Below are 25,487 nucleotides of genomic sequence, written 5' to 3'. Positions count from 1 at the left end.
GCCGTTGGAGTAGTGGGACACGTGTTGGTCTCTAATGGGAGGGAATTAACCTGGATGCTTCAGTGTGATGACGTGGAGATATGGTCGGTCCAAGTCGGCGGTGTCGGTTCCTTCCCGAACACTCATTTCAAAATTTTTAATTTTTCTTTAAAAAAAAGAAAGAAAAAAGAACACTGGTTATAAAAGTTAGGCAACCAAGAGGAGAGGAGAGACGTGTTGATTAAGCTAGCTCTAAGCCACTGCCGACCCAACAACAAGGAATGTGGTTTAAACTCTGCCGGCTAGTAGTGATTGCTTCTGACTGGAGCCGATGTATTCTAATAAGGCGGGCGGGGGGGCGGCGAAGGCCATGGCTTGGCGGTTGTTTGTGGACTCAGATTTAATATTCACAACGCGTAGGACCGATTTCATCAATAAGGAATTAAAATAAGGGAAAATAATGGTGTTACCTTATCCTCTTTCAAAACATTCACCCTCCATCACTATTGTCTCCATACCTTCTAATGTTTCATAATATTAATTCGATTCTCCCCATGTCCTCTATCAAAAACATTATTGCTTGTCATGCGGTGATTCGGGTTCGATCTCGACAACGACACTGTATATTTTTATAATTGGACTATGTTGTTGTATTTATTCTTCAATTCCTAACCAACTGAACTATAAGGATGATAGAGGATAGTTATGTTGACCCAAATGAACAATCATGATTCGGTTAACCCAAATCAACGGTTCAATTTCTATCACATGAATGAACATGTTGGGTGGGTAGTTTTTTTTTTTTTCTTTTTTTTTTTAAGATGATATTTACGGTATTTATAATTTATACAATTAATTTTATATCTCCGACCGCATAATTGGGCCTTACATCCATAAATCCATGATCACATAATTGGGCTTCTTTCAGTCACTTTGAATTTATTTCTCCGTCTCTTTTTGTTTTCCAATCGCCACACGCAGATGCCGTAAGCAGCAATAATAATACGTGCGAGCCACACGCAATCTCTCCACAGACTTCTTCTTGTAATCTCCGGTGTCCCTGCCACGGTGGAGCACAATCGACGGAATAAAATATTATCAAATAAAATTATTTTTTTAAAAATAATAATAATAAAGAAACATATAAAAATTTTACGGAATCTGAACAGCGAACAACGGCCTTGCTTAGCTACCCGTCGTCGAGCGTACGGTCTCGGTTCCGAACCGGGCCTGCTAGCCTTCTGTGTCTAAACGGCCACGTTTCTTTTCCCGCCGACCACCACCAACACAAACCCGCCATATTCAGATAAGAAACCGGAGTTCAGTGGATTGTCACTATTCCATTCTCTTCTGAAAAATGGATCAATCCGGAGTTCCAGAGCCTGTCCTTAACCACCGTCTCCTCCTTGACGACGGAATCGTCACGCCAATGATTCTCACAGCTGACGGTTGGCTTCGGTGGTCGGAGAAAGGCCAACAGTCTCTGGCCATTGGGAAAGAGGTTATAGGATTGTCCATGGATGGTCCAAAGATTAGGATCAAAGCTCTCGTTGAGGACCGTGGTGGATTGTGGTGCTTTGGGAGCAGCGGAGCTTTGGTGAGGAAGGAGTCTGTGTTTCAGCCCCGTGAATGCAGCGATTTGCTTGGTAACACGATCGTCCACAATTCTGTCTGGTTTTAATATTGACTTCGAGTAGTTTAGAAAACGCATTGAAAGGAGGAGAAGGATTTTGCTGTGTTCTGATTTGTTTCTGCCTGCTGATTGCCATAATGATTTAATGTTTTCGTTTCTCTCCTACATCTCTCAAGAGCCAAACGGAAACTCATAATCTAATACTTCGTGTTTTATGCTGTTCATTCGGCTTAATTTCAAGACCAAGAGAAATCTTCTTATTGCGATTTTTCTCATTCCAAATTCCCGTCGTCACATGTTAGTTACGGAATAGGATGAATAATGTCCGTTAGTTTTTCGGCTGATTAAGAGTTGGAGAACACTCCAGGATCATCGGCGTTTTTAGTGCTTCAAACTTGTTCTGCATAGTGTTCCTTTCCATTGTTTTCTGGAATAATGGCAACTCTGTTTCAAACTTGGTCTTTTTTGTTTGCTTAGGTGCCTTTATCTTTCTTTTCCCCCTATTTCCACGTTCTTACAAGCATCACATTGTTTAGTAGGTAATAAACGGATTGCTAAGGCGAGATGATTGGGTTGATGCAATAAAGATGCCTTTAGGAGTAGTGCCTGCAGGTATCGTATTCTTAGCTTGTTCGTCTTTTTTTAATATTACAACAAGAATTTGAACTTACTACATTTGAAGGAGATGTTTAAATGATATGCAGACTGGAATTGTAATGACAATGAATCATATCTAGTGAAAGAACGTTGGTGTCTGATGGCGCTCGATTTCTCAGATTTCCCCCTTAACCAACGAAAAGACACTCCCATTCTATTAGCATTTATTTGAGTTCCTTGTTTGGATGGTTAACATATGAATGATTGGAACAACAAAATTTCTGATAGTATTTATTGGGGTTCTTATATGTTTAGGCGCTGGAAATGGAATGGTGATATCACTTCTTCATTCAAATGGGGCCTTTGTACCGCATGCAATGCTACTTTAGCCATCCTTCAAGGTTAGTATCGTTTTGTCAATTTCCTTTCCCTGTAGTTTCCCCCCATCTCCAATGTTTATCTTATGATCGAGGTATTTTGCAAACAAATTTTAATTTCTTGCAGGCAAACAAATTTTAATTTCTTGCAGGCCATAAATGTTCATTGGATGTTGCCACCATTTTGCAAGGAGAGGCTAAACATTTTTCTGTGTTGATGCTTGCTTGGGGTATCTCTAACTTTAAATCTCTCTTTAGTGTTACCACAGGGTAGTTGAGGTTAATTTGTCCTTTTGCCGATGCAACTATTTCTGCAGAGTCGCCTGTTGTTTGCTTCTGCAGAGTTATCTAAGTTGAGTACTTAGGAATGCTACAAGTTACTACTAAATTTTATATGCGTGTTCAAAGATGACATATAGTGCCGTTATTTTATATTAAAGATGACATGTAACTGTCCTTGATTTTCAAACATTATTCATTTGGATTGGTTTGAAGTGCTTCTGTTACACACCAAGGACACAATACAAGCAAAGAGTCCCCTAACACACAGAGCATGCCAAAATTAAGGTTATCCTTGACCTGGTTAGTTCACAAAAACAAATGTTCCTCAATGGCATGCTTCTTGTTAGGAATCGCAAATCTTCGCAATGGTATGATATTGTCCCCTTTAAGCATAAGCTCTAATGGCTTTGCTTTAAACTTCCCCATAAGGCCTCATAATGGTCTAATCTTAATGGCTGTGCTTAAGCTCGCTGCTGTCTGTGGCATAACCTTCTTGATCCTATGGCCGCATGCTCTAAGTCTGTGTGGAGGGAGGGGACTACACATTTAGTTCAAGGCTTCTGTTTTTGTATCTTGAGAAGTATTCATGGATCCAAATTGGTAAGTGGAAGTTTGTTTTCAGTCCTGTCTCTGCTGTACAGTTGGTGTTAAACAAGTTGGTGAACCTTGTTGTAGATTGTGTGTGTACAAAAATGATTTGAATCTTAATGTGTTGAAAGTAGAATCTTGATATGTTAGACAGGAAAAGAGAGAGACCTGAAGAAAACACATGCTTTTGCAAGCTACCAACTACTTTTACTTCTAGGTGTACAAAAGGCACGCGGATAATTTATTCTCGTGCTAAATCCTTCCAACTTTGTACCAAAAAAACATAATCTCTTTGTGCATACGAGCCTTTTGATTAAAATTTTATTTATGGTGCTTGAGAATGTGATATCTATAAATATGATGTATGAGAATGTGATATCTATAAATATGATCGAAGACTTTTTTAAAATATTTCATTTAGCGATGAATAAAAAATAACAAATTTTAGAGCAATATCAAAATTATTGATAGTTAAAATGTTAATATCATTATAAAATTTAAAATTAGTAAAAATCAAACATGCTATATCATTATAAAATTTAAAGTAAATGAAAAGTTGCCAACCCAGCCAACAAATGCTAGCCACCTTCCAATAATTTTTTTTTCGTATATAATATTTATCTTTACCTAAACCTTAAAGCTCAACAAATATATAATTAAAAAAAAAAAAAAAAGTTGACTTCTCCTATTGAGAAGATAAATCATAATAATTGCAAAATGTTTATGACATAGTTGTATTACTAGTTGGACTAATTGAAATATTCAAATTGAATCGACCAACTAAATTATATTTAATGTCATTTTATAGGTTAGTTTAATTAAATATTAGAGATAAAATTTGATAGACTTTTAGTTTTTAACGATTTAGAGCTTCATTTTTGTTAGACGAACACGACTCTCCACAATGGTATGATATTGTCCACTTTGAGCATAGCTTTGCTTTAGGCTTCCCAAAAGGCCTCATACTAATGGAGTTAGTATTCCTCACTTATAAACCCATGATCATTCCCTAAATTAGCCGATGTGGGACTTTCATCATCCAACAATCTTAAGATAATAATTATATTACCCCGTGAGATAAATTATGAAAAGATAAATAATTGTATTTTATATTCTAAATAAGTTTTTTCTTTTTTATTCCAATCCTGATGCTCATCTGTGGGGTTTATTTGGCTGTCTCTGAAGAACAAAAAAACAAAATAATTTGTTTTAGTTTTCATATTAATTGAACAAATAAAATAAATAAACCAGAAGCCAAGTTACCGATGGAAAATATTTCAAAGTTGGAATAAAATAAAACTCGTTTTAACTTTTAATATTAATTGAAAAAAATAAAATAAATAAAACAAAGACAGAGTTACATAGGGAAAAATATTTTAAAATTTGAATAAAACAAAACTACATAATTTATTTTAATTAGTAGGGAAAACGGTTTAACTTTTAATATTAATTAACAAAATAAAATAAATAAAACAGAGAGAAAATATTTCAAAATTTGAATAAAACAAAACCTATTTTTACATTTCTGACTATTAAAATGACACGACATTTTAGTCCAAACGCCTTCAACTCGGAAATGGTTATATGGGTGGGTCCCACTTAATTTGTAATTTATTATTTGTTTTTTTCTTCTCTTCGTAAGAGTAGGTAGGTATTACTCTAAGACATGAAGAAGGCTTTACATGATAAGTTGTATATATTATAAGAAATAAATGTCGCATTTAAGTAATATTGAAACATACTAATAAAAAATAAAATAAAAGATTTTTAAACGTATGATATTAATATCAATTTATAAATTAAAGCTGCATTTAATTCTAAAAAACCGTATTTAAAGTTTGAAAATATATAATTAAAAAATACAGCTTTATTACTATATTCAATTGTGGCTGCCACAAAAGGTTAAATTATTTAATATATCAATTTAAAAAGTTTCCTGGCATCTACCACAAGGCCGCTTAAGTAAATAAAAAATAAAGATATTTTCAAATTTTCAAATTTTATGGATATTTTTTAATATTATTTAAAAAAAATTTATGTATATTTTTAAAGATATTTTTAAACTCTTTAAAAAAATTGAAAAGATATTTATGAAATATATTTTTTAAATAAATTATAAAGTTTAAGATCGCTTTTGTTAATTTAACCGATGTATTACTCCTTTTATTTTATCATTGAAAATTATATAATATTTGTAAAATAATAAGAAGTACCGCCCACTATTTGATTAAATATAAATATATATATATATGAACAAACTATTTGATTTGAGCTAAAAAAAAAAAAAAAAAAAGATGATTAATTAAAGAAATATAAAATAAGTGAGCAATGAAAAAATAAAAAAGAAAAGAAAAGAGGGAAGGACGGCAAATAATGACAGAACACGAGTCGACGTGATTTTGAAGCCTCGTGGATTGATTGTTACAGTGAAAATAAAGAGAGAAAAAAAAAAAAAAGAAAAAAGAAAAAGAGAAAATAATTTGGATGTTATTTTCATATGTTAATTTTGGTTGGTTTAAATACGTCGTTGTCTTCTCTCCAAACCCTCTTCTGGTCTGATACACATCCTGGGTCGCTTCTCGTCCCATGATTATTGCAGATCAGGTCGCGGCAACCACCACTACACCTCTTCTCGCTTTCTTCTTCTTCTTCCGTTTCTCTCCTCTCAGACCTCTCCTCCCTCTATCACTTCCCTTTCTAGGGTTTATGCCGTCCACCTTCCTCTTCCTCTTCCTTCTGCAGGGCTCCGATGTCGTCTGCCGTTACCGCTGCTTCTTCTTCCTCCTCCTCTCTTTCTACCAAGCCTTGCTATAATTCCGACTGTAAAGAACTTAGACCTGACCGCTCCAGAAAGGGATGGCGTCTTCGCACCGGCGACTTTGCCGAGCTCTGCGATCGATGCGCGTAAGTTAATCTTTCTACTTTTATTGATTGTGTCTCTCTCTCTCTCTCTCTCTCTCTCTCTCTCTCTCTCTCTTACTCGGCTTGTCCTGTTATAAGCTTGGAGGTTCATTTGTGCGTGTTTTTGCGTTCTTGGAGGTTTATTTGGGTGTGTTTTTGTGGTCTTGGAGTTTTGTTTGCTTGTTTTAATGCAGGTAAGGAGAAGGGGCATGTCTTTTCCCCCCTTCACTTTAGTAGTCCAGGCGCCGTCTTTTTTTTTTTTGACACTGGTTTCAGTCGTGGCTTTATCTTTTTCTTATCTAGTTTCGAGTTTACCGTATTGAGGTTCTGTGAATTGGTTTACGAAGCTCACTGAAGTACGGATATAGTTTAAGTCCATTACAGAGAGTTTTCCGACGTGTGGGGTTGAGGAATAACTATCAGCAATTCTTGTTATGATATTCGCAAAGCGACTATCACCTTTCTCTTTGATTTGTTCTGAATCTTCTTGTCATTCTTAATAGTTTGTTTGGAAATTATTTCCTTCTAAGAACTTGGAGAGGCATTGGCGTATTAACATTTTTTTCTATCTTTTTCTTTGTGCGCCGTGCTCATTTATCTTGCTTAAGACCTTCAACATGACAGGTCGCTTGGATAGGCATATATATATATATATATGTTGTAATAAGAATTTTGAACAGTAAATTTAGCACATGGGATATTCATACTATACAATATGATGCGTGCATGTTGATGGATTTAGGACATTCTGATTAAGGGTGCAGAAAAGGTAGGAAGTAAACAGATGTCATACGATGGTTGGTTCTGATGAGATGATTATTTACATTATAAGATTGTGTTGATTGAAATTCGCCTATGGCTATGAGTGGTTATGGTTTCTTGTAACACTGAATAAAATACTCTAAGGGATTCAAAACTTTTAAGAACTCCGTTCAAATTCATTTTTGTAGTTCTGCCTACGAAGAAGGAAGATTCTGCGAGACTTTTCACTTGAATGCTTCTGGCTGGAGGTGCTGTGAATCCTGTGGAAAGGTGAGCTGGAAAAGTTCATTGCTATCAATTTATATGCTCTATCTTGCAAGATATGGCCGTTCATCTGTTAAACTTTTCATAGGCTTCTTTTGCACATATTTACTAACAATAAATCTCTTTCTCCAGCGGGTTCATTGTGGGTGCATTGTTTCAGCTCATGCATTCACCTTACTGGATCCTGGGGGTATCGAGTGCATGACATGTGCACGGAAGAATGTCATCTTAGTAAGAATGCATCTGGCTATCTTCTCCATCGAGAGTTTTTATTGTTCATACATTTTCTGACAGTAAAAAAATTGCATTAGTTCTTTTCCCCTTAAAATTTCTGTTCGACCTTTCTCCTTTACATGTGGCATCTCTTTAATAAGAGATTCTGTCTCAACGCTGATGCACCAATTGCATCTCTCTTAGGAAACATTGATGTCACAAGGAAACCTCTTGGCCAAGGTGGAAACTAGAAGGGCAGTCGTTCAATTTTTCCTTTGAGCCTGGCCATCATTCCAACATTGATCTAAATTAAAAATATATTTTTCAAAATCATGTGATATAAGTTGATAACAATGCCATTTTCTTAGCAAGCTCCTAGCCAATTCTGATGCCTTTTCACCATCCTTATTTGGGCGTACTTTCTAGCATTTATTTGTTAGGTTTTCGTTTTCTATCTTGGGTTCATTCTCCTGCGTTAGGATACAGTTCATGCATGTGCAGCTTATGGAATTACAAGTTAACACAGTTTGGTTGGATTCCAACACATTCCACGTTTAACTCAACTTTCTCATTTTGGTTCAGCCGCTGAATCCAGTATGGCCACCGTCTTTGCTTTTCCATTCAGCTTTGCCCGACAGACTAAAAGACCTTTCTGTGAAAAATTGGAGCCAGTTAGCTGGATCAGGTCCTGTACCATGGCGCCAAGCTCCCAGTATGTTCAATTCTTCTCTCCCTTCTGGTGAATTGCATCATAGAGCACCTTATGAAGTTGACATATCAGCTGCCCTTAACAAACTTAATACTAGTGAAAGGTTGCCCATATCTTTAGAAAAAAGAAAAAATGAAGACTTTTCTGAAAGGTTCTCGAATGGGAGCCTGAGGCAATGTGGACAGGATTTATGTGAAAATGGGACTGCAGGTGTGGATCCTTTTTTTTTTTTTCAATCATTTAAGCTTTGAAGGTAAAACAATAAGTAAAATGCTGAGAAATAGTCACCATTCATTTTGTTGAGAACAGTATTTAGTAATTATGGAAAGTGTTGGTTGAACCTGACTATTGATATCTTGTAGGAGGCATTAACTGTGAGGATAAACCTAGCTCATGTTCTAGTATTCCACAGCAGTCTAGCTTTGTGAAGGAGGATACCTGTACTACACAATATGGTTTGAATGTACCTTATGCACCTCCAAATGAACCAAGTACACGTAGTAGGATGTCTGGAACTCATTTGAGACCGACTCCACCATCTCCTCTGCCAAAGCAGGTCCATTCCAATTTACAAAATGGAGCTGAACCCTCTAGTGAAACACAGCTGCGCAACGGAAGGCCTAGAGGAGATTCACGTGGAAGGAATTATTTGCTTCCACGATACTGGCCTAGGTTTACCGACCAGGAGCTACAACAAATATCTGTCGAGTATCCTTCCATCGATACAATCTTGGGGATAGTCTTAAAATATGAAATAGAATTGTTCCTAGTTGTTGAAAGCTTGTAAATCTGATTACTTGGCTTCATACTCTTGTGCAGGATTTCAGTTAAATTCTAGCTGAAATATTTAAAACCATTCAAGTTCCTGTACATAGTTTTGTCAATTTTTTTTAGAAGCATTCAGCTAGTAGCCTTGACAATCATCAAGCTCAAATTCTGTTATTACTCCATTGTTTGAAAAAATGTTGAGTGCTAGTGATGCAGGGCGGATTGGACGTTTAGTGCTTCCAAAAAAATGTGCTGAGGTGAGTATTTATTTTCTAGAGTCTATTTCTACTTCTAAGTTATTACGTATATGACAGTCTTGCAAGTTCAATATTTATACTACAGTATTCTACAGGCAACTTCTAGGACTGAGAATTTTATTATAAGTGTTTGTTCTGTCATCAATCAGCTGGTTACAATATACTTTCAACTTGCAGGCCTATTTTCCATCAATTTCCCAGCCTGAGGGATTACCTCTAAAAGTACAGGATGCGAAAGGAAAGGAATGGATATTTCAGTTCCGTTTTTGGCCTAATAACAATAGCAGGATGTATGTTCTAGAGGGGGTTACTCCCTGCATACAGTCTATGCAATTGCAAGCAGGTGACATAGGTATGCATATGACCATAAGAAAAAAATACTCACTCATCAGGAATTACACACCACAGTTTGTTAAAAATTAGGTTTGAGGTGGCATTTCCTTTGGGATTCTTTTTGATTGGAAGCGCTTTGCTATCTTTTTGAACACTAGCATGCCATTAACTTGCCAGAGCCAGTTTCATTGTAATATTTTAAGTTTTGTATTTACTAAATTAAAGCTGTTTCCTTATAATTTTTATGTTAATTTTTTAGTGAACTCCCAACCAAACTTAAAATACTAAAACATATTTTTCAAAACTACCTCTTTTATATTTAAAACTTTGGGAAAGATTTTAAAAATAATTAATGAAGGCACGTTACAAAATATTTAAATTGTCAACACATAGATATTTTTAGGCTTGTAAACCTAAAAACAAAAAAAATCTATTTAGTAATAGTGTTTAAAAACAGTTTTTATAATGGTTTTTCCTTTAATTATAAGTCCTTTATTTATAACAATTGATCTTTTTCAGGCAGGTTTGTGATGATTTCAACTGTGCTTTTAAAAAGTCTCTATTGCATTTCTAAAAAATGTTTCTTAAAACAGTATTCTACAAAATAAATTTCCATATAGCTCCAAAATGTTTGCCAAACATCCCTCTAGTTATATTTTTTTTTTCTTTCTAAAGTTGAACCTTAGTTTTAATCTGTATGATATATTGCATATGGTCTCACTCATGTTATGGACTGAAACTTCCTTCCATGTCATCAGTGACATTTAGTCGGCTAGAGCCAGAAGGGAAGTTGGTTATGGGTTTCAGAAAGGCCTCAACAGCAGCTGATCAGGTTTTCCGTTTTCAAGATAGCTTATGGCTTTTGTGTATGTTGAAAATCTTAAGTGAGATCCGGCATCTTAATAACAATAGAACATGGAAGTAAGATGCATTATTTTGTATTTAGAATATTATATGGATTTGTTCTGCATGGAGATCTATTATTGTTCACATCTTTAGGGTTAAATCCATTCTAAAAACATCTACGTTTCTATAAATAGTAACTGAGACAGAAACCAGAGTGTTCTAATTGATTTTTTCAGCTATAGATTCTTGAAAACGCAGTGCTTATTGAAAAAAATAGAGTTGCAAGTGGTGTCATGATGGTTTAGGGGGACCGCTGATCTGTTGCAGAAAATAGTATATCAAGCATGATTAGCAGAATATTGAAAACCTAAGAGTAGGGATAAAATAATATGAATTAACGACATGAAAGCAATCATCTAGGGAATGTAGTATTGAAATAGACCTAAGAATTTTTGAAGGGAAGTGTTTTCACCCTTTTAGCCCCTTCTTCCAAGTTATATTGTGACTATACCCCCAATGTAGTTAATTTTAATTGGAGTGGTGAACTGTGAGCAGGAGTTGTATGGATGTTGTTAACTTTCCATTAATTAAATGAAAAGTGTTTCCTATTACTAGGATATATTCACATCATTTTGAGACTACATGAACTATTATGAAAAAGGAATATCAAATTAAGTGGGTTTTCCTTGTGGTAGCAAATAAGTTGGTGACCGTGTAACTTCTAAGTTACACATACAAGTTTACATAATTTGATTTGAGATGTTGAAATATGTTAAGTTCTTTAGGATTGGACCCTTGGCAAGATCTAGTTTGTATTGAACATAACTAATAGAAGAAGTAAATGTTAATTACTTTAGATAATTGAATGTGTTGTCCAACTAAATTATTTGTAATCTGCTAAGTGAGAATTCGAACGCCTGTCTGCATAAATTCACACGTATCACCTGCTGAATGTACTCATCATTGTGGGGTTTTTTTTTGATAAAAATTAAACTTTTTGAGTGGTCATATTTTCTAGATTATGTTTTAGTTTAAGCAGGAGTTCCCAACTTTTCGTTCCCATTAAAACAGACCGATTTTATCTAAAAATTGCTTGTGTCATAACTCTGTATTTGCTTTGACAGGAAAATGAAACAAACAAGACCAAGAATGGAGCTCCTGCACATGGAGATGTCAGTAATATAAAAGTTAAAGTCAGTAAAATTTCATTTGCTGCCCTTTACTTTAAACAATAACTATGGGATCACCTTCCTTTTCATGAATGAACCAGGCTGAATTGGCAGATCCTAACTCATGGACAAAAGTTGACAAGTCTGGATACATAGCAAAAGAGGTCTTGGGAGTCAAACCTTCAATTTCTAGAAAGAGGAAAAACAGCACCTTAGGTTCAAAGAGTAAACGCCTTAGAATTGAAAATGAAGACATGATTGAGTTGAAGATAACTTGGGAAGAAGCTCAAGGATTGCTTCGGCCTCCTCCAAACCAATTACCGAATATTGTGGTCATTGAAGGTTTTGAATTTGAGGAATATGAGGTATAACTTTCCAGAGCCATCTACTTATGATCCATGTATTTATTATTAGCAATTCAATTCCCCTGCGAACTGAAACTTACTGAATCCTTCTCTAACCAAACTTTTGGTGCTCATGACTGAATGGAATATCTCCGCTATGATGCTATGAATACCAGCAACTGATTGTAGACCCTTATGGTTTACAATCAGTTGCCTATTTGCAAACATTGGAGCTACCCTTATCTCTGGTCAGCTATGGAATGCTAGGAGTTTACATTCTGTCTGGTCAATCAATTGGTTGATGACATAGCAACTTTGCCAACAATATTTGTTGAAACCTAGGCAGTGAGTCATTTTCCCAAATTTGGAATGTTCATGAGGTAGATGATGTGGCCTCTCCAAGCATGTGTGTATGGTGGGAGAGCCAGTAAATTTGGGTTATGGAGCTTTGAGGTTTTCAATTTTTTTTGTTACTAAATTTGTAACAATAATAAAATGATTCATTGGATTAATGCTATTTTCATACGGGAAAACAAACTTCCATGTAGTTAGAAGCATGCTTTCCAATTGAAAATAATAGACAAATGGTGAAAAATACAATCAGAAATTTTGTTAGAATAGATAAGAACTGCAGAGTTTTTAGAAATGCTACTATCTATAGCCTTCAATTGACCAACCACCATTGGGTATTAGAAGGAACTAACATGTGCAACTGATATTTAACCAACATAAATTACGTTATAATAGAAATAGTAAGGTACGCAGGAGGAGAATTGGACACGCCCACTGCATCAAAGGAGAATAGTTGTGAACGCTAGGAGCTCTTGGTTATATTGTAATTATGATCTAGTCCATATGGTAATCAATTGGGATCCTTTTTGTAACCCTTTGGTTTTGAGGAGATATCTCATTTTCATTCTTTTGTATTTGGCTTCTTAGACATCTAAAGAAAGAAAAAAAACAGCTGGATGTTTTTTCTCCCCCCTAACTGTTCTAAATACAAGTTTGAAATGCCCTTCGCTGCTGTTGGATCCAGAAGTTGTATTAATCTACGTCATGAGTTATAATGTCCGTGTGTATCAAGTTGGAGACTGGGATTTTTCTTTGATCAACTGTTTGCTTTTGATTTACCATGAATGGCTGCATCCTTTACTGCAGTGCTGCAGTTATTTTCTTTCTGATATGACGTTCAAGGTTCAACCTGCAAAGTGGCGTGCAAGTTAGCTTGCAGATTAGAATATGTTCAATAGCGTGTCTATATGATGTCTATTCTAAGCTGCGTGTATTTGGGGTGATGGTAACATCAATGGCTTGTGTTATTACAGGATGCACCCGTACTCGGGAAACCTACAATTATACCTCCTGATAATACATGGTAAACCTCTCTTATTAGGTGTGCTGATGATTTTTTTGTTCCTTTTTGTGCCATCTTCATGGTGTGCATTTTTCCTTTGGAATCCCTCTGTACGTGCAAGCTTTCTCATGCAAATTATTTTCCTGTTAGTGTTAAAAATGTTGAATGCCTCTCTCTTGTTTTTTCTCTATCCATCTCTGGTGATTTGTTCATTTGTTTTGGAGTAGGGGTGTTATGGCCTTTGCCTACTTGGGGCTGGACTAGCTGATTTCTTCTTTTGTTATTGAGTTCTCTCTGTTTTCTGAATTGATTAAACCTTGTGTGTGTGTGTGTGTGTGTGTGTGTGTGTGTGTGTGTGTTTTATGTTTCTTTTTTAATTTTACAAGGATGCATGTACCTCATAGCCTTTTCTTCTTCCTATGGTCCTGTCATCTTTAGCATTGACAAGCCTGTAAGTAAAATATATTATCCTTGCTCCTTCCAAATACTGTGGTTTATTTTCAGTGAAAGGATTCAATGGATTCAATGTGAAGACTGTTTGAAGTGGCGAAAATTGCCAGCCAGTGCTCTTCTACCCTCAAAATGGATTTGTTCTGACAACTCATGGGACCCTGAGAGGTAGAAAGGCCACGTTATTCTCTTTTGATTTGTCAAGTCTTTTGTCATAAGGAGATTTAAGATAGTGAGCACAAAGTAGCATTTTCTTTTCAACTCACTGCAGATATGTAGCATTGATAGACGAGCTTTCTTTGTGTTAGTGCTTCTAACAAAGTTATAGTATGGCTTCTGTGAATTTTACTAATATAATTCTCTCTGCAATAGATCTTTTTGCTCCGCAGCTCAAGAGTTGTCAACAGAGAAGCTGGAAGAGCTACTGTCGCCCAGTAATTCAGGTGAGAATTGTTCAAAACAAAAACTATTACATTGTTTGACCGTATCTTCATGCATAAATGAATTCCAACTGATTCGATTAGATGGTTCTTTTCTTTTTGTCCGTTTCTGTTATTAATATTTTTGCTTCATATTCAGTGTTCCTAATCTGTTGTTTGCTATTTATAGCTGCTGTTCAGAAAATGAAGACTGCTAAACTAGAACCAGATAATGTTGAAGCTCTGGAGGGACTTGACACACTTGCAAATTTAGCCATCTTAGAAGAGGGTGAGGCAAGCCAGGCACCTGGCCAGGCCACTACAAAGCACCCTCGCCATAGACCTGGATGCTCATGCATAGTATGCATTCAACCTCCAAGTGGGAAGGGACCAAAACATAAGCAGACATGTACCTGTAATGTGTGTTTGACAGTAAAGCGCCGTTTTCGAACATTAATGCTTCGACGTGAAAAAAAGCAATCTGAAAAGGAAGCAGAAACTACGCGCCAAAGGCATCAATTTCAGGATGAAATGTTTCTTGATAGATCAATGGACGATGAATCTCTTACTTTCAGTAACACAGGTCCAAGCAAGTTGATTGTGGAAGGGAAAATTACTGATGGTTCTGATGAGGATCCTAACAGGAACAAGCCATCCACTTCTCCTTTTAAAGGCCAAATCGATTTGAATATGCAGCCTGAGCGAGAGGAAGAGCTATCACCAGGTTCTGATTCTGGAAGCATGATGAAAGTGCTTCAAGATACTGGGGATAGATTCCTTGAGCAGCAAAGGTCGAACTCTGGTGGTGCTGTTAGTTCATCAAGCGATCCATTAGAACCTGGAGGGGAACGTGAACACAGGGTTGAGAATAGTAGCAATGTCATTGATCTTGGTAGCAGCAATTTAGATGCCGATAAGGATCATCCTGGAACGCTGTCGTTCAATGCTTCGGCATCCATGTCAGCCACAGGTTGAATCAAAACATTCTATTTACATCCATCCGGGTCCTTTATATATATTCTTCACATACACTGCATTGGTGGGTCAGTTTTTGTTGTACATTCATCCACGCTGATCTCAACCATTTGCAAATCTGTACATAAAGAGCGCTAGGAAGTGTTAATCAGGGTTGAGAAACCTTTAGGTTCAGAAACATCCCCACTCTATCGTATTAGATGATAGCAGAATGCTGAGAAGGGAACTGAACTGAACTGAACTGATGAAGTCGCCCTCTACCATATCAACAATCTGACATTAGGAAACATAGAATGAATACTTCATGCAGAATTATTAACAGCTGAATTTGATTCAGTACAGTGAAATATGGAGACTGGTTTCCAAGTTTGGCTCTGATTCTATACGTTGATGATCCCCAATGTGTTTCTTCTCTTATCGTTCTGTTTTTTTTTTCTTTTTCTGTTTTCTTTTATGTAAATCGTTAGAGACAGCAATTTCTCCTATAAATTTTGGGAATGCTAAGTCTTTGTTTTTTTTCTTCCAGAAATTTGTATTGGATAAATCCGTTAAATCTAGAATTAAAATGTTTAAATGTTTTATGTTTTTAAACTTTCAATTTTATACTTAGCAGGTTGATATATATTTTCTAAATTAATAGAATTGTTATTGAAAATTTGAAATCTTTCAAATATAAATTAAAAAAAGTTAGATTTATTAGATATACATATACAAATTACAGAAAATTATTAAATGGGTTTATTAGTGCAAATTGAAGAAAGTTTCTTTTTCCTCCAAATTTCGTCCTTTTAATAAATTCTCTCTTAGTTTATCACTAACAATTCTAGCGGTCAATTAACTTTCCTTAAAAATTATCTTAAAAAAAAAACCCTAAAAAATGAGGTTAGATGGAATTTGTGTAATTTAATTTGGAGTTTGGGCCGGGCATAATTAATTTCAATATCCTTTTGAGATATGAAGCCCACCCAATTAGCCGCCGCGCTTGGTATTAGGTGTCCGCCGCCGCGCTAACCGAATTTAATGTGACGCAGAGTGTGTTACAGGGCGCTGCGATGGTGAAGAACGAAGCGGCGGAAGGGGGGGCGCTCACACAGCCTTACTCTCGACACGTAAAGAAGAAAGCTCTAAAGAACAAAGCTCTTTCTGTTTCTTTCAATGAGAAAGACTTGAGGTTTTCCTTCAAACTCAGCACGAACTTGATTAATTGGGAATTTTATATGATATCGATTTCTCTCTGTTTTCTTGTTGGTTGGTTTTTTTTTTTTTTTTTTTTTTTTTTTTTTTTTTTTTTTTTTTTTTTTTTTGAATTTTTCTTAGGGACTATGTTACTGGATTTCACAAGAGGAAGAAGAAAAGGAGAAAGGAAGCGGAAAAGCAACAAGAGGAAGCTAAGCGGCGGAAGCGCATCGAAGAACGCAAAAAGGTTTGACATACGTTTCTATTTCTGAAAGGGAACTGCTGTAAACAGATAACTATTTTGTCCGTAGGATGATGACATTTTAGAGTTTACAGGGAAAGAAATAGCTACAATGATAGTTCAGGAATTGAAAATTTCCTGTGAACAATACTACTTTTCTAGCTCAATGAACTTAGGATAGCGCATGAAGAAATCTTTTCTGGTACATTGTTGATTTCCCAACAGAACTGCAAAACCATTGGGATTCTCAGTGGCTAGAAAGAGAACCAAACACAACACACCGTTAGTCTCACGAAAGGTTAAATATTTCCTTCGGACTCTGGAGATGAGGCTGGTTGTGAGCTAAAGATCCCAATGTTGTTTTTCCACCTTGGATTTGTTCAAGCTTATATGAATTTATTCAATCCTTAGTTTAATAGGTCACAATGGGTATTTAGGAGACTTGCATTTCTCTCTCCTTCACTGAGCTACGGGTAATGATTTTTGAACTTAGTTGTACATTCATCAGGATAGAAAAGTTAGAAGGCATGTTAATGCATTTTTTATAAATAATAATTTGAACTTTCTTGTAGAACAATAAAAGAATGTATAAAGGCTTTCAATACTACAAGAAAGAGTTCTAATACAAAAAAAAATGGGACCTAGCTAATAATTACAAGAAAAAAAAAAACATTAGCCACCGAGTCTTGAAGCGTTGAACCTAATAAGAGTAGCCTCCCATAACTCTCTCAAATCTCTCTAACACCTCTAAAATGTCTACCATTCCTCTCAAGCCATATCCCTCAAAGAATGGAAACAAGACAAGTCTACACCTGCTATGAAAATCTTGTGATTGGGATTTGATCTAATAACCATGTTGAAAAACAAGACCTTTAGATCTAAATTATCCACGAAACTCTAAAAACGATAAGGCATCAATCCAAGGGAAAGTTCTGGAACGAATTACCTTGATGATCAAGGTTAAGAGTAAAGAAAACTCGTGAGCCGAATAACTCTACAAGATAGCATCGTGAAGGTTATGTGGCATGGTTTCACTTTAATTTTTTTTAAAAACCCTACACTCCCTGCATGTTTCTTCTATTAAGCTTGCGCGCAAGGATGTACAGTTTTTCTTAAGAAGTAGAACTATCAGATCATTCCCTCCGACAAAAATTTCAATAGCTTTAAGATTTTGACCATTCTACTGCCGCAACTAATACAGCTGGTGGTAAGGGAGGGTTAGGAAGGTGATTTAGGTCAGTTGTGAGAAAGGTGATTTAAGTCAGTTGTGAGAAATTGCCTCTAGCTTTTTTTTTGTTGATTTTAATTGTGAACCTCCCTATAATGATTGTTCAACTAAAATGCTACTAATTAGTCGTCATTTATGCATCGTATTTTATGAATATTTTTATTGCATAAGTTGTGTAAAATATTATTGACAGAGGAAACATGAAAGAGAACAGCCTTTGGTGCATATGTCCTTTTCTTCTATATCATCTGGTTACATTTTCTGAAAGTCATAAAGTATCTTGCAGAGAAAAATAGAAAAAGATCTGGTGCTACATGGTGGTGTTCTACCAGCTGACCGGCCAGTTGATGAGCAGAACGATGATCTCAAGGACGGGGATGAGGATGAGGAAGAGAAGCCATTGGCACCAATTTCTGGTATTTTTCTAGCAATTGCACATTAAGCTATCAAAAGCATGTGATAATCCATTTGCACCAGTTTGCTTAGAACACAGTTGTGTTCAATTAATCAAAATGACAGATAATAGTTACAAGTTCTTCCCTAATACAAGGGGCCGAAGAAGTGTCGATCTTAAAAAATCAGATCAGATAGTATTCTTTTCACGGGGAAGCTAAAAGTCGGGTTATATATGAAAAATAACTTGGAAGTTGATAACATTGATAATGATATGCATTCATTGAGAAACTCTGAATCTTGGAAGAGGCTTCCAATAATCAAACAGTGGAAGTGTCATCTATGTTATAGAGATACATGTCGTTTTATTTGATCCAAACGTGCTTCTGGTCCTCTCTGTAGAGACAACAACGTATGACAGTGGAAACATCAAAGTCACTGTGACAACAAGTGAGGTACGTCGTGAGGAAGAAATCGATCCCATTGACAAGCCACAGGCATCAACATCCCAACTTCTTGCAAAGGATAAGAAGCACAGCCTGCCAATTACCAAAAAGAAGCCATTCAAGAAAGTTGCAAGAAAGAAGTCAAGGTCAAAGTCCCGTAGTAAAACAGACAAAAAGAAAGGAAGGAAAAAGAAATAGGTAATTATACTAAAAGCTTTTTGCTCACTCTTTTCTAAATCTGCAATGTAATGACTTGTATGTTATTTCTTGAGAATAGGGTGTGATCTTGTGGCCTGTAGGTAATTTGAGGGTTTTGTATTACTTTGTAAAAGGTTGGCCATTTTGCAAACTGAAAGTGCAATTTTCTGTTTTACGAGAAGCTGAAATGATTCTCTCATTATTCCAAGAAGACAAACATTAGATTGCAACTCATCTCAGAATCGAAAAATTCTCTCATTAGATCATTTTATCTTATCAATGAGATATGAGCAAGAGAAATCCTTGAGTTGATGAGCCTTCCAACTGTCCAGACGGAGATCTTGGCATAGAAACAAACGTAAGGTCATCTGCTTGCACAACCATCATACAGGAACCAAAAGAGCTTTCAGAAGTAGAAGCAATTTCATTTCATAACAAAACAATCTGTCCATTCTGTTCACAACCATATAGGTCCACTAATTAATCACAGGATTTCTGTCAATCTTTTACTTTCCATTTCCACAATGAGTATGCAGAGAAAAAAAAAATTGCTGGACCTTGTACAAAGACAGTGTTGTAAGTTGTCTTTGTGTTTGTGTCTCTTTGTTTAATTTCTATTTGTAGGTGTATGAGTGCAATCAATCTTGCTTCTGCTTCTGTTTCCGCTACAACAATTGATATTAGAGCATTAAAGGTTGTGGCATTACGGCACAACAAATGAGAATCATCGGGAATAGATACCAAGGCTGCTTCAATTGAAGAGTAATCTCCGTTTGAGCAGCTCTGATCATGAAAAAGATCCCCTGGATATGCCTACACAATTTGCAATTTCTACAAAAGAATCATCTGGGACTTTGAAAGATATAAATCCGTGAACTTCCGCTGACAACTTTGATCCGCGGAGACAGCTTCAGAGGATTCCTACATGGGGGTTTAAAAGCAAATAGAATAAAATAAAAACCACACTTTCTTCAACAGTATACATTGGTGGACATCACGCCTTTGGAAACCGCAGCAGGTCATGGTAACGAAAAACAGATAAATATTTCACAATTAACAGTCCGGACAACCGTACGACAATCTAATCGTCATGAGAATGACAAATGAATCTCAAACAAGAGACGAAGTGTAGGCTGAATACAGAATAAATACCTCATAGTACGACACTGAAAGAAGAACACTGGAAGACGAGAGCAGCTTGCCACGAAGATTAAAAGGGGAATAGGGACAACAGATCTTCACAAAGTATTGTCCTTGAGATTGTACTTAAGGGCATAAGAAAAGCTTCTTTGAAACTGTGGAAGTAATCTTATCGGTTGGTTATCAATTTAATATAATAAGATGTACATATGAGTAAATGGATAATTTCAAAAAAGAAAATGCAAATTCTTGACTTACGCGATCTCTAACTAGCTTTTACATAAATATCGATGTGAAAAATTAATCTCAAGCTTATTGCGAGTAGATAGCACATCAAACTATATATTCACAATTTTCATTTCTTCTAAACGTGTCATTTAATTGCAAATTCGTGCCGCCACAATCTATTATTGGACAGAAATCGGGTTGTCTAAGAAAGATATCTCTTTACTACATATACATGCCTGTTGGCATAGTCTATTGTCACACTCGCACCAAGAGGATGCAATATTTTCTCGTTCATTTGCAGGTTCTACATCCATATACCTTGCTTAAAACAACAAAGGGCACAGAAAATCTTGGATTAAAACTTGCTAGAAACAGGGAAGAATATAATAAATATTTTCCCCCATTCTCTTGCAGCGGACATACCAAGAAGGAGAAAGAGGATGCTTAGAATTCCTTTCCTTCCTGCTGGGGCCCTGGTATGCCAAAAGTAAGAGAAACAAGCAGATTGGACCACACATCTTCCCATAAGCTTGTTTGTTAAAATATAGCAGTGCTATTATTGAAGGTGAGGGCTAATGCAAATGTATCACAAAATAAAAATTATAGTGGAACAACTTTAGTTGTAAGAACCAAAAGAAAAGGTGGTTGATAGAGTTTAATGATCAAAGATATATTCCAGCCAACGGAAAATAAACCCCTTAAATCTATCAGTTCACAATGCTTCAATTTTGAAAATGGGTTTCATCACATTCTAAGAAATCATAAACGGATCCATCCAGATCATAATCCACTACTCGCAGTTATTTTGTTGTTCCAACTTGTCATATTATGAATGGTCAAGTATGCAAGACTACTCACAGACCAATTGAATGGAAGAGAGGGAATGCCTAGAGTCCATCTGCTGAAACTCCATACCAAGTGAATCTGAGAATCCCAACCAAATCTCTGACTCTGTCAACAACTTCCCTGCGGAAAATGGTAGAAGATCAAGTTGCCAAGGGATTTTCAAAAGATGTAATATTCTATGATGTTTACCAAACATCTTCAAAATTACAAGGAGAGGTATAACTATAGAAAGTAAAAATATTAGATAGTTTACACTAAGATATAACTTGGTAAATAATATTGTCGAAGAGCTTTGTATAAGTCCGTGTTTTTTTTCGCGAATATTATTTGATTTCTTTCTTTCCCAAAGTCCAAAAGAAAGAGCTTTGACATTCTTGAAGGGATGGTACGTTAAAGTCATGTCCAATAGATCATTTACCGTCCTAGGAAATGTGAGATGTCATATGAAGATATTGAGAATTTTGTCCAAAAATTTTTATGCGCTATTTCCCAAAGAAGAACTTCATCCTTTTAGGGTGATTTCCTTTCCATATTATCTTTGCTAGCGTGATATTTATGGCTTCTACTTTTTTTTTCCTATGTCCATCATCAAAAAATTTGTAGAGAAGATCTTGTCTGTGCTGGGAAGCCATGTCAATGAATTTGCTTCTTTTGATGATACAACTCGGGCAAGGTTGAGGCTTACTTTAGCCCATTCTATATCTTCGTTTTCTTTTACGTTCCTACCAAGTTTCAGGTCCCAAAATTTGTTTACAACCTTCCACGTTTCTTTGATGGTGGTTCTTTTGTTATGAGAGTGACTATACAAAAGTGAATAACGCATGGCTGGCGTGATGTTTTTAATCTATGGGTTAGTCCAGAATGATGTGTTTCCTCCATCACCCACCCTACGGTGAATTCGGTTAGTAATGAGGTTTTGATGTTTCTTTATGTCCTTCCATGGTCCCTTTGCAGAAGATGGAGGGGATCGATTTTTTTACATGATGTAGTTGTATATTTAGTTTTTATAAGTCTTCTCCCCAAGACATTTCTTCGTGATGATATCTCCATATCCATTTTGTGAGGAGAGCTTTTTTCTTCTTCTTCAACAAAAATAGACCAAGTCCGCCTTTTTCTACGTGAGATTTATGATATTCCATCGAACAAGGTGTGGATTATCTTTCCACAAATAGTTTTAGAACAATCTTTCTATATCCTTAGCCACTTTTTGCGGCATTTCGATTAGAGACATGTAGTAGGTGGGGAGGTTGGATAGTGTAGCTTGTATTAGGATGAGTCTTCCCTATTTAGAAGTATGATCTTCCATGGAAAAACGATTTGTGGTTTCCCTCCAAAGGTAATCCTAGGTTACATATTTGACCATTCACTCTTTTTACAACTGTATTTGCTGGCAAATTCTTCAATAATCTTTGTGTTAATGTTGATACCTATAATCTCTATTTCTTTAAGATCGATATTTTGTCTAGAGAATCTTTCGAAGGTTTTTACCGTCTTGATCATGTTTTTTATGAAAGAGACATTTGACATATTAAAAAAGAGGATTGCATCATCCGTGAACTGCAGGTGGTTGATGCTTAACCCTTTGTTGCCAATCTATAAGCCCATTATTTGTCCTTCATATTTGACTTTAGTGAGTGGGCAACCGAGACAATCCATTACTATTATGAAAAAAAAAGGGGATGGTTGATCCCCTTGTTGAAGACTCCATGAGGCATACATCTTCCTTCCCGGTCTTCCGTTGACGGTGGTGGAGAAATTTGTGGATGAGATGCATCCTTTTATCCACATCCGCCATTTTGAGTCAAAGTCTTTTGCTACCAGAATGTTTTCAAGGGAAGTCCAATGTTTTCAAGGAAAGTCCAATTGATTTTGTTGATGGCCTTTTCCAAGTCAAGTTTGACGACTACACCTTTTTGTTTCTTTCTTTCCCATTCGTCTATGAGTTTATTGCCACGAGGGATGCATCAAGGATCCGCCATCCCTCTACAAAAGGCTGTTTGAAGACATTTTGATAGCACCCTTGCTATGATTTTGTATAATCCAGCCGTAAGACTTATGGGTGGAAGTCTGCAGTAGTGTAAGTATTTTTTTTTTAGATCAAACATATGTACGTTCCCTTAGGCTTCCATTGATAACTCCATTTATAAAAAAAAATTATAAAAAAAAAGTAAATAAATCTAGGAACACTATCATGATATTGTCTCTCGGAATGTTCCAACATTGAAAATCTGAGGTAAAACCATCCGGTTCTTGAGTTTTGTCGGAGCCTAGGAGCTGTATCGCCTTCCCCCTCTTTTTCGATGAAAGCAAGCTAGAGGGAGTTGATCAATAGAACTCTAATCAGGATCATGGGGGAATTTGAAGATGGTATCATCCTTTGTATAGAAGAACGTGTAAAAAGACACAAATTCTAAGACAATTTCATCTTCGTTTACTAAACTTTTGACTTGTGTCAATAAAATTTCCATGATATTTCCATGATAGTACTCTTTCGTTTCTTTGTAGTCATGATACGACAGAAAAAATTGGAGTTTAGTAGCAGTGGTCCCACGAGAATGAATGGGGGAGATATTACGCATACTTCTACAATCAGCAATCATTAAATAAATGCACAACGTTTCAGGGAAACTCACTGGAGATTAGAGAGAGCTAACTAAGAGAATAAAACTTGGATGCACATAGTTTTTCATCCTTGGGACTGGTGGGGGGAGGTTTAGAGAGAATAAAGTTTATGAACAGGAGAGGAGTTATAACAGCGACAGCTCAAGGCAACTTAGCACTTTATGCAAAAATTCTTACTTGCCTTTTTAATATATAGTTTTTTTGAATTCAAATTTAGTCGTTGCTGTGTGTTTTTTATTTCCTGCTCTTATCATTGTTAAATTCTTAAATACCAACTTTGGGTTCCATAACAAACTTTCACCAATTTTTATTGTGTTCTTCCTTGTGACAGAATTATTACCAGGGCTTTTCCTTTTTCCATATATTTTTTTTTTATTAAAGTAGTTCTTGTTCTTTCTAAAGCTTTTCCAAATTAACTCTTGTTTAACTTCTTTTATAAATGTTATATGGAAATAATTACAGAAAAGTAGTATCAAACAAGCCATGTAACACTCTTTATTATATCAAATAAGCCTTAGAGAAAGATGTGGATGATGGAATTAAAATAAAATCTCCATTACTTTGTTGAAGGGAAAGAAAAATCTATCTTAGGCACATAGGAAGTTTGGATCTAATCAAGGTCAGTACAACTGCACAAACAGGTGTGTGGATCACCAGAATCGAGTGCAAGAATTCCACGATCAACTGATAAATAGGAAAACTATGTTTTAAAGTTGAAGGATACATACTTCAACATCATGCAACGGAATTGTCCCATAGTTTGATTTTATAGACCTTCCTACATAGACTTTATGCAACCACTCATAGCCATGGCTGTCAGTGCACAACAACATAGAACATCAAAACACAATAACTGAGTGCAAAATACAACGTCCTAAAGAGGAAGAATCAATATTGTTCTCCTGTTGTATGTATTACGTTTTGGTGAAACAAAATTGTTCATAAACACCAATAGTTCAAGAATCCTAAATTATCATTAAATAACTTAAAAGATGGCCTTTGGAATGAGGAAATACTGCCCTTCGTTAGGATTCAATTTCAACAATTAACGATTAACAACCTTATATTAATCTATTTAGCCTAGCTTCAACATATATTAGATGCAGTTCATCAGGCCAAACAACTATGATAAAGCAGCGAGAAACTGAAAACTGGAAGAAAGCAGGTTAGATTAACTTTCTTTCAAAAAGTTTAGGAAATCAAAAAATTAAGCTGAGGAAATCAAGGAGACATACAACTCACCAGGTGATATAGTCCGCAACCTCCGCCACGGTGGAGCAAAACTCGCAAGTCTTCTGTGACCATGGCTAGCAAATCCTTTCCGGTTTCCACTCGGCAATTTTAACCTTCCATTAGCAAATCATGAAATATTCAGAGCAGAAAACAACTTTCTGTTTTTTTAGTTCAACGAAAACAACTCACTCATGGATCACCACAAACAAATACTAGAAGCATCGTTCCCCAAAAAATAAAGAAATGAACGCGCAACTAAGGAGGCGGATGTTGAAGAGAGAAAAATAAACCTGAGAGGCAATATGCTTGTCGAATTGGAGCTGAAATGGAAAGACACGGTCGGCCTCGTCGGCTTCCATAGCTTTATCTGAAATCGAAAAGCCTTCAGAAGCTGAAGTAATATTGGTGAAGAGAGAGAGAGAGAGAGAGAGAGAGAGGCCGAGAAGGAGAAGCCTCAGAGGACGAAAGCGGCAGTTCTGAGTTCAGTTCCCCAAAGCTTTCTAAAAATGAAAATGG

The 25,487-nt window shown here is 36.0% G+C and overlaps 3 protein-coding genes and 1 long non-coding RNA gene across 7 annotated transcripts; 3 read left to right on the top strand and 1 right to left on the bottom strand.

Moving 5' to 3' along the window:
- The first annotated feature begins 1,204 nt into the window (after window positions 1–1,204).
- Window positions 1,205–2,148, top strand: LOC111497057 (sphingosine kinase 1-like). Its single transcript, XM_023147679.1, has 2 exons — window positions 1,205–1,625; window positions 2,090–2,148. Exons 1-2 carry the CDS (start codon window positions 1,337–1,339, stop codon window positions 2,146–2,148), a joined length of 348 nt encoding a protein of 115 aa, XP_023003447.1. The 5' UTR covers window positions 1,205–1,336.
- Window positions 2,149–5,974: 3,826 nt separating this feature from the next.
- Window positions 5,975–15,637, top strand: LOC111497037 (B3 domain-containing protein Os07g0563300-like). Of its 3 annotated transcripts, none has more exons than XM_023147653.1 (14): window positions 5,975–6,360; window positions 7,308–7,389; window positions 7,516–7,614; window positions 8,179–8,515; window positions 8,668–9,013; window positions 9,234–9,330; window positions 9,508–9,682; window positions 10,422–10,495; window positions 11,634–11,702; window positions 11,780–12,043; window positions 13,348–13,397; window positions 13,881–13,994; window positions 14,199–14,269; window positions 14,436–15,637. In XM_023147653.1, the coding sequence occupies exons 1-14, from the start codon at window positions 6,206–6,208 to the stop codon at window positions 15,218–15,220; spliced, it is 2,718 nt and encodes a 905-aa protein (XP_023003421.1). In that variant the 5' UTR covers window positions 5,975–6,205; the 3' UTR covers window positions 15,221–15,637. The 3 variants fall into 3 exon arrangements, with proteins under 3 accessions (XP_023003421.1, XP_023003423.1, XP_023003422.1); XM_023147655.1 differs by having other exon boundaries at window positions 5,976–6,360; window positions 8,179–8,308; XM_023147654.1 differs by having other exon boundaries at window positions 5,976–6,360; window positions 11,634–11,681.
- Window positions 15,638–16,172: 535 nt separating this feature from the next.
- On the top strand, window positions 16,173–19,104 carry LOC111497040 (ribosomal RNA-processing protein 17). The gene is made up of 4 exons (XM_023147657.1): window positions 16,173–16,391; window positions 16,538–16,643; window positions 18,152–18,281; window positions 18,661–19,104. Exons 1-4 carry the CDS (start codon window positions 16,273–16,275, stop codon window positions 18,900–18,902), a joined length of 597 nt encoding a protein of 198 aa, XP_023003425.1. The 5' UTR covers window positions 16,173–16,272; the 3' UTR covers window positions 18,903–19,104.
- Window positions 19,105–19,204: 100 nt separating this feature from the next.
- LOC111497042 lies at window positions 19,205–25,464 on the bottom strand. 2 transcript variants are annotated; one of them, XR_002720556.1, is made up of 5 exons: window positions 25,262–25,464; window positions 24,974–25,084; window positions 20,055–20,197; window positions 19,644–19,823; window positions 19,205–19,567 (listed from the first exon to the last, which is right to left on the bottom strand). It is a non-coding gene; the product is annotated as an uncharacterized LOC111497042 (long non-coding RNA). The 2 variants fall into 2 exon arrangements; XR_002720555.1 differs by having other exon boundaries at window positions 19,205–19,823.
- Window positions 25,465–25,487: the final 23 nt, after the last annotated feature.

This window comes from Cucurbita maxima, unplaced genomic scaffold (assembly GCF_002738345.1).
Source record: "Cucurbita maxima cultivar Rimu unplaced genomic scaffold, Cmax_1.0 Cma_Scf00023, whole genome shotgun sequence".
NCBI classification, from domain to species: Eukaryota; Viridiplantae; Streptophyta; class Magnoliopsida; order Cucurbitales; family Cucurbitaceae; genus Cucurbita; species Cucurbita maxima.
This window is presented reverse-complemented; position numbering and strand designations above follow the sequence as displayed.

Bases quoted from the DNA above. Each gene is read 5' to 3' on its own strand.
- LOC111497037 (XM_023147653.1), top strand. From the start codon at position 6,206: ATGTCGTCTGCCGTTACCGCTGCTTCTTCTTCCTCCTCCTCTCTTTCT. The intron at 9,683-10,421 runs GTATGCATATGA...CCATGTCATCAG, and splicing joins ATTGCAAGCAGGTGACATAG to TGACATTTAGTCGGCTAGAG. The intron at 11,703-11,779 runs GTCAGTAAAATT...TGAATGAACCAG, and splicing joins TCAGTAATATAAAAGTTAAA to GCTGAATTGGCAGATCCTAA.
- LOC111497040 (XM_023147657.1), top strand. From the start codon at position 16,273: ATGGTGAAGAACGAAGCGGCGGAAGGGGGGGCGCTCACACAGCCTTAC. The intron at 16,644-18,151 runs GTTTGACATACG...AGTATCTTGCAG, and splicing joins GCATCGAAGAACGCAAAAAG to AGAAAAATAGAAAAAGATCT. The intron at 18,282-18,660 runs GTATTTTTCTAG...TCCTCTCTGTAG, and splicing joins GCCATTGGCACCAATTTCTG to AGACAACAACGTATGACAGT.
- LOC111497057 (XM_023147679.1), top strand. From the start codon at position 1,337: ATGGATCAATCCGGAGTTCCAGAGCCTGTCCTTAACCACCGTCTCCTC. The intron at 1,626-2,089 runs GTAACACGATCG...TTGTTTGCTTAG, and splicing joins TGAATGCAGCGATTTGCTTG to GTGCCTTTATCTTTCTTTTC.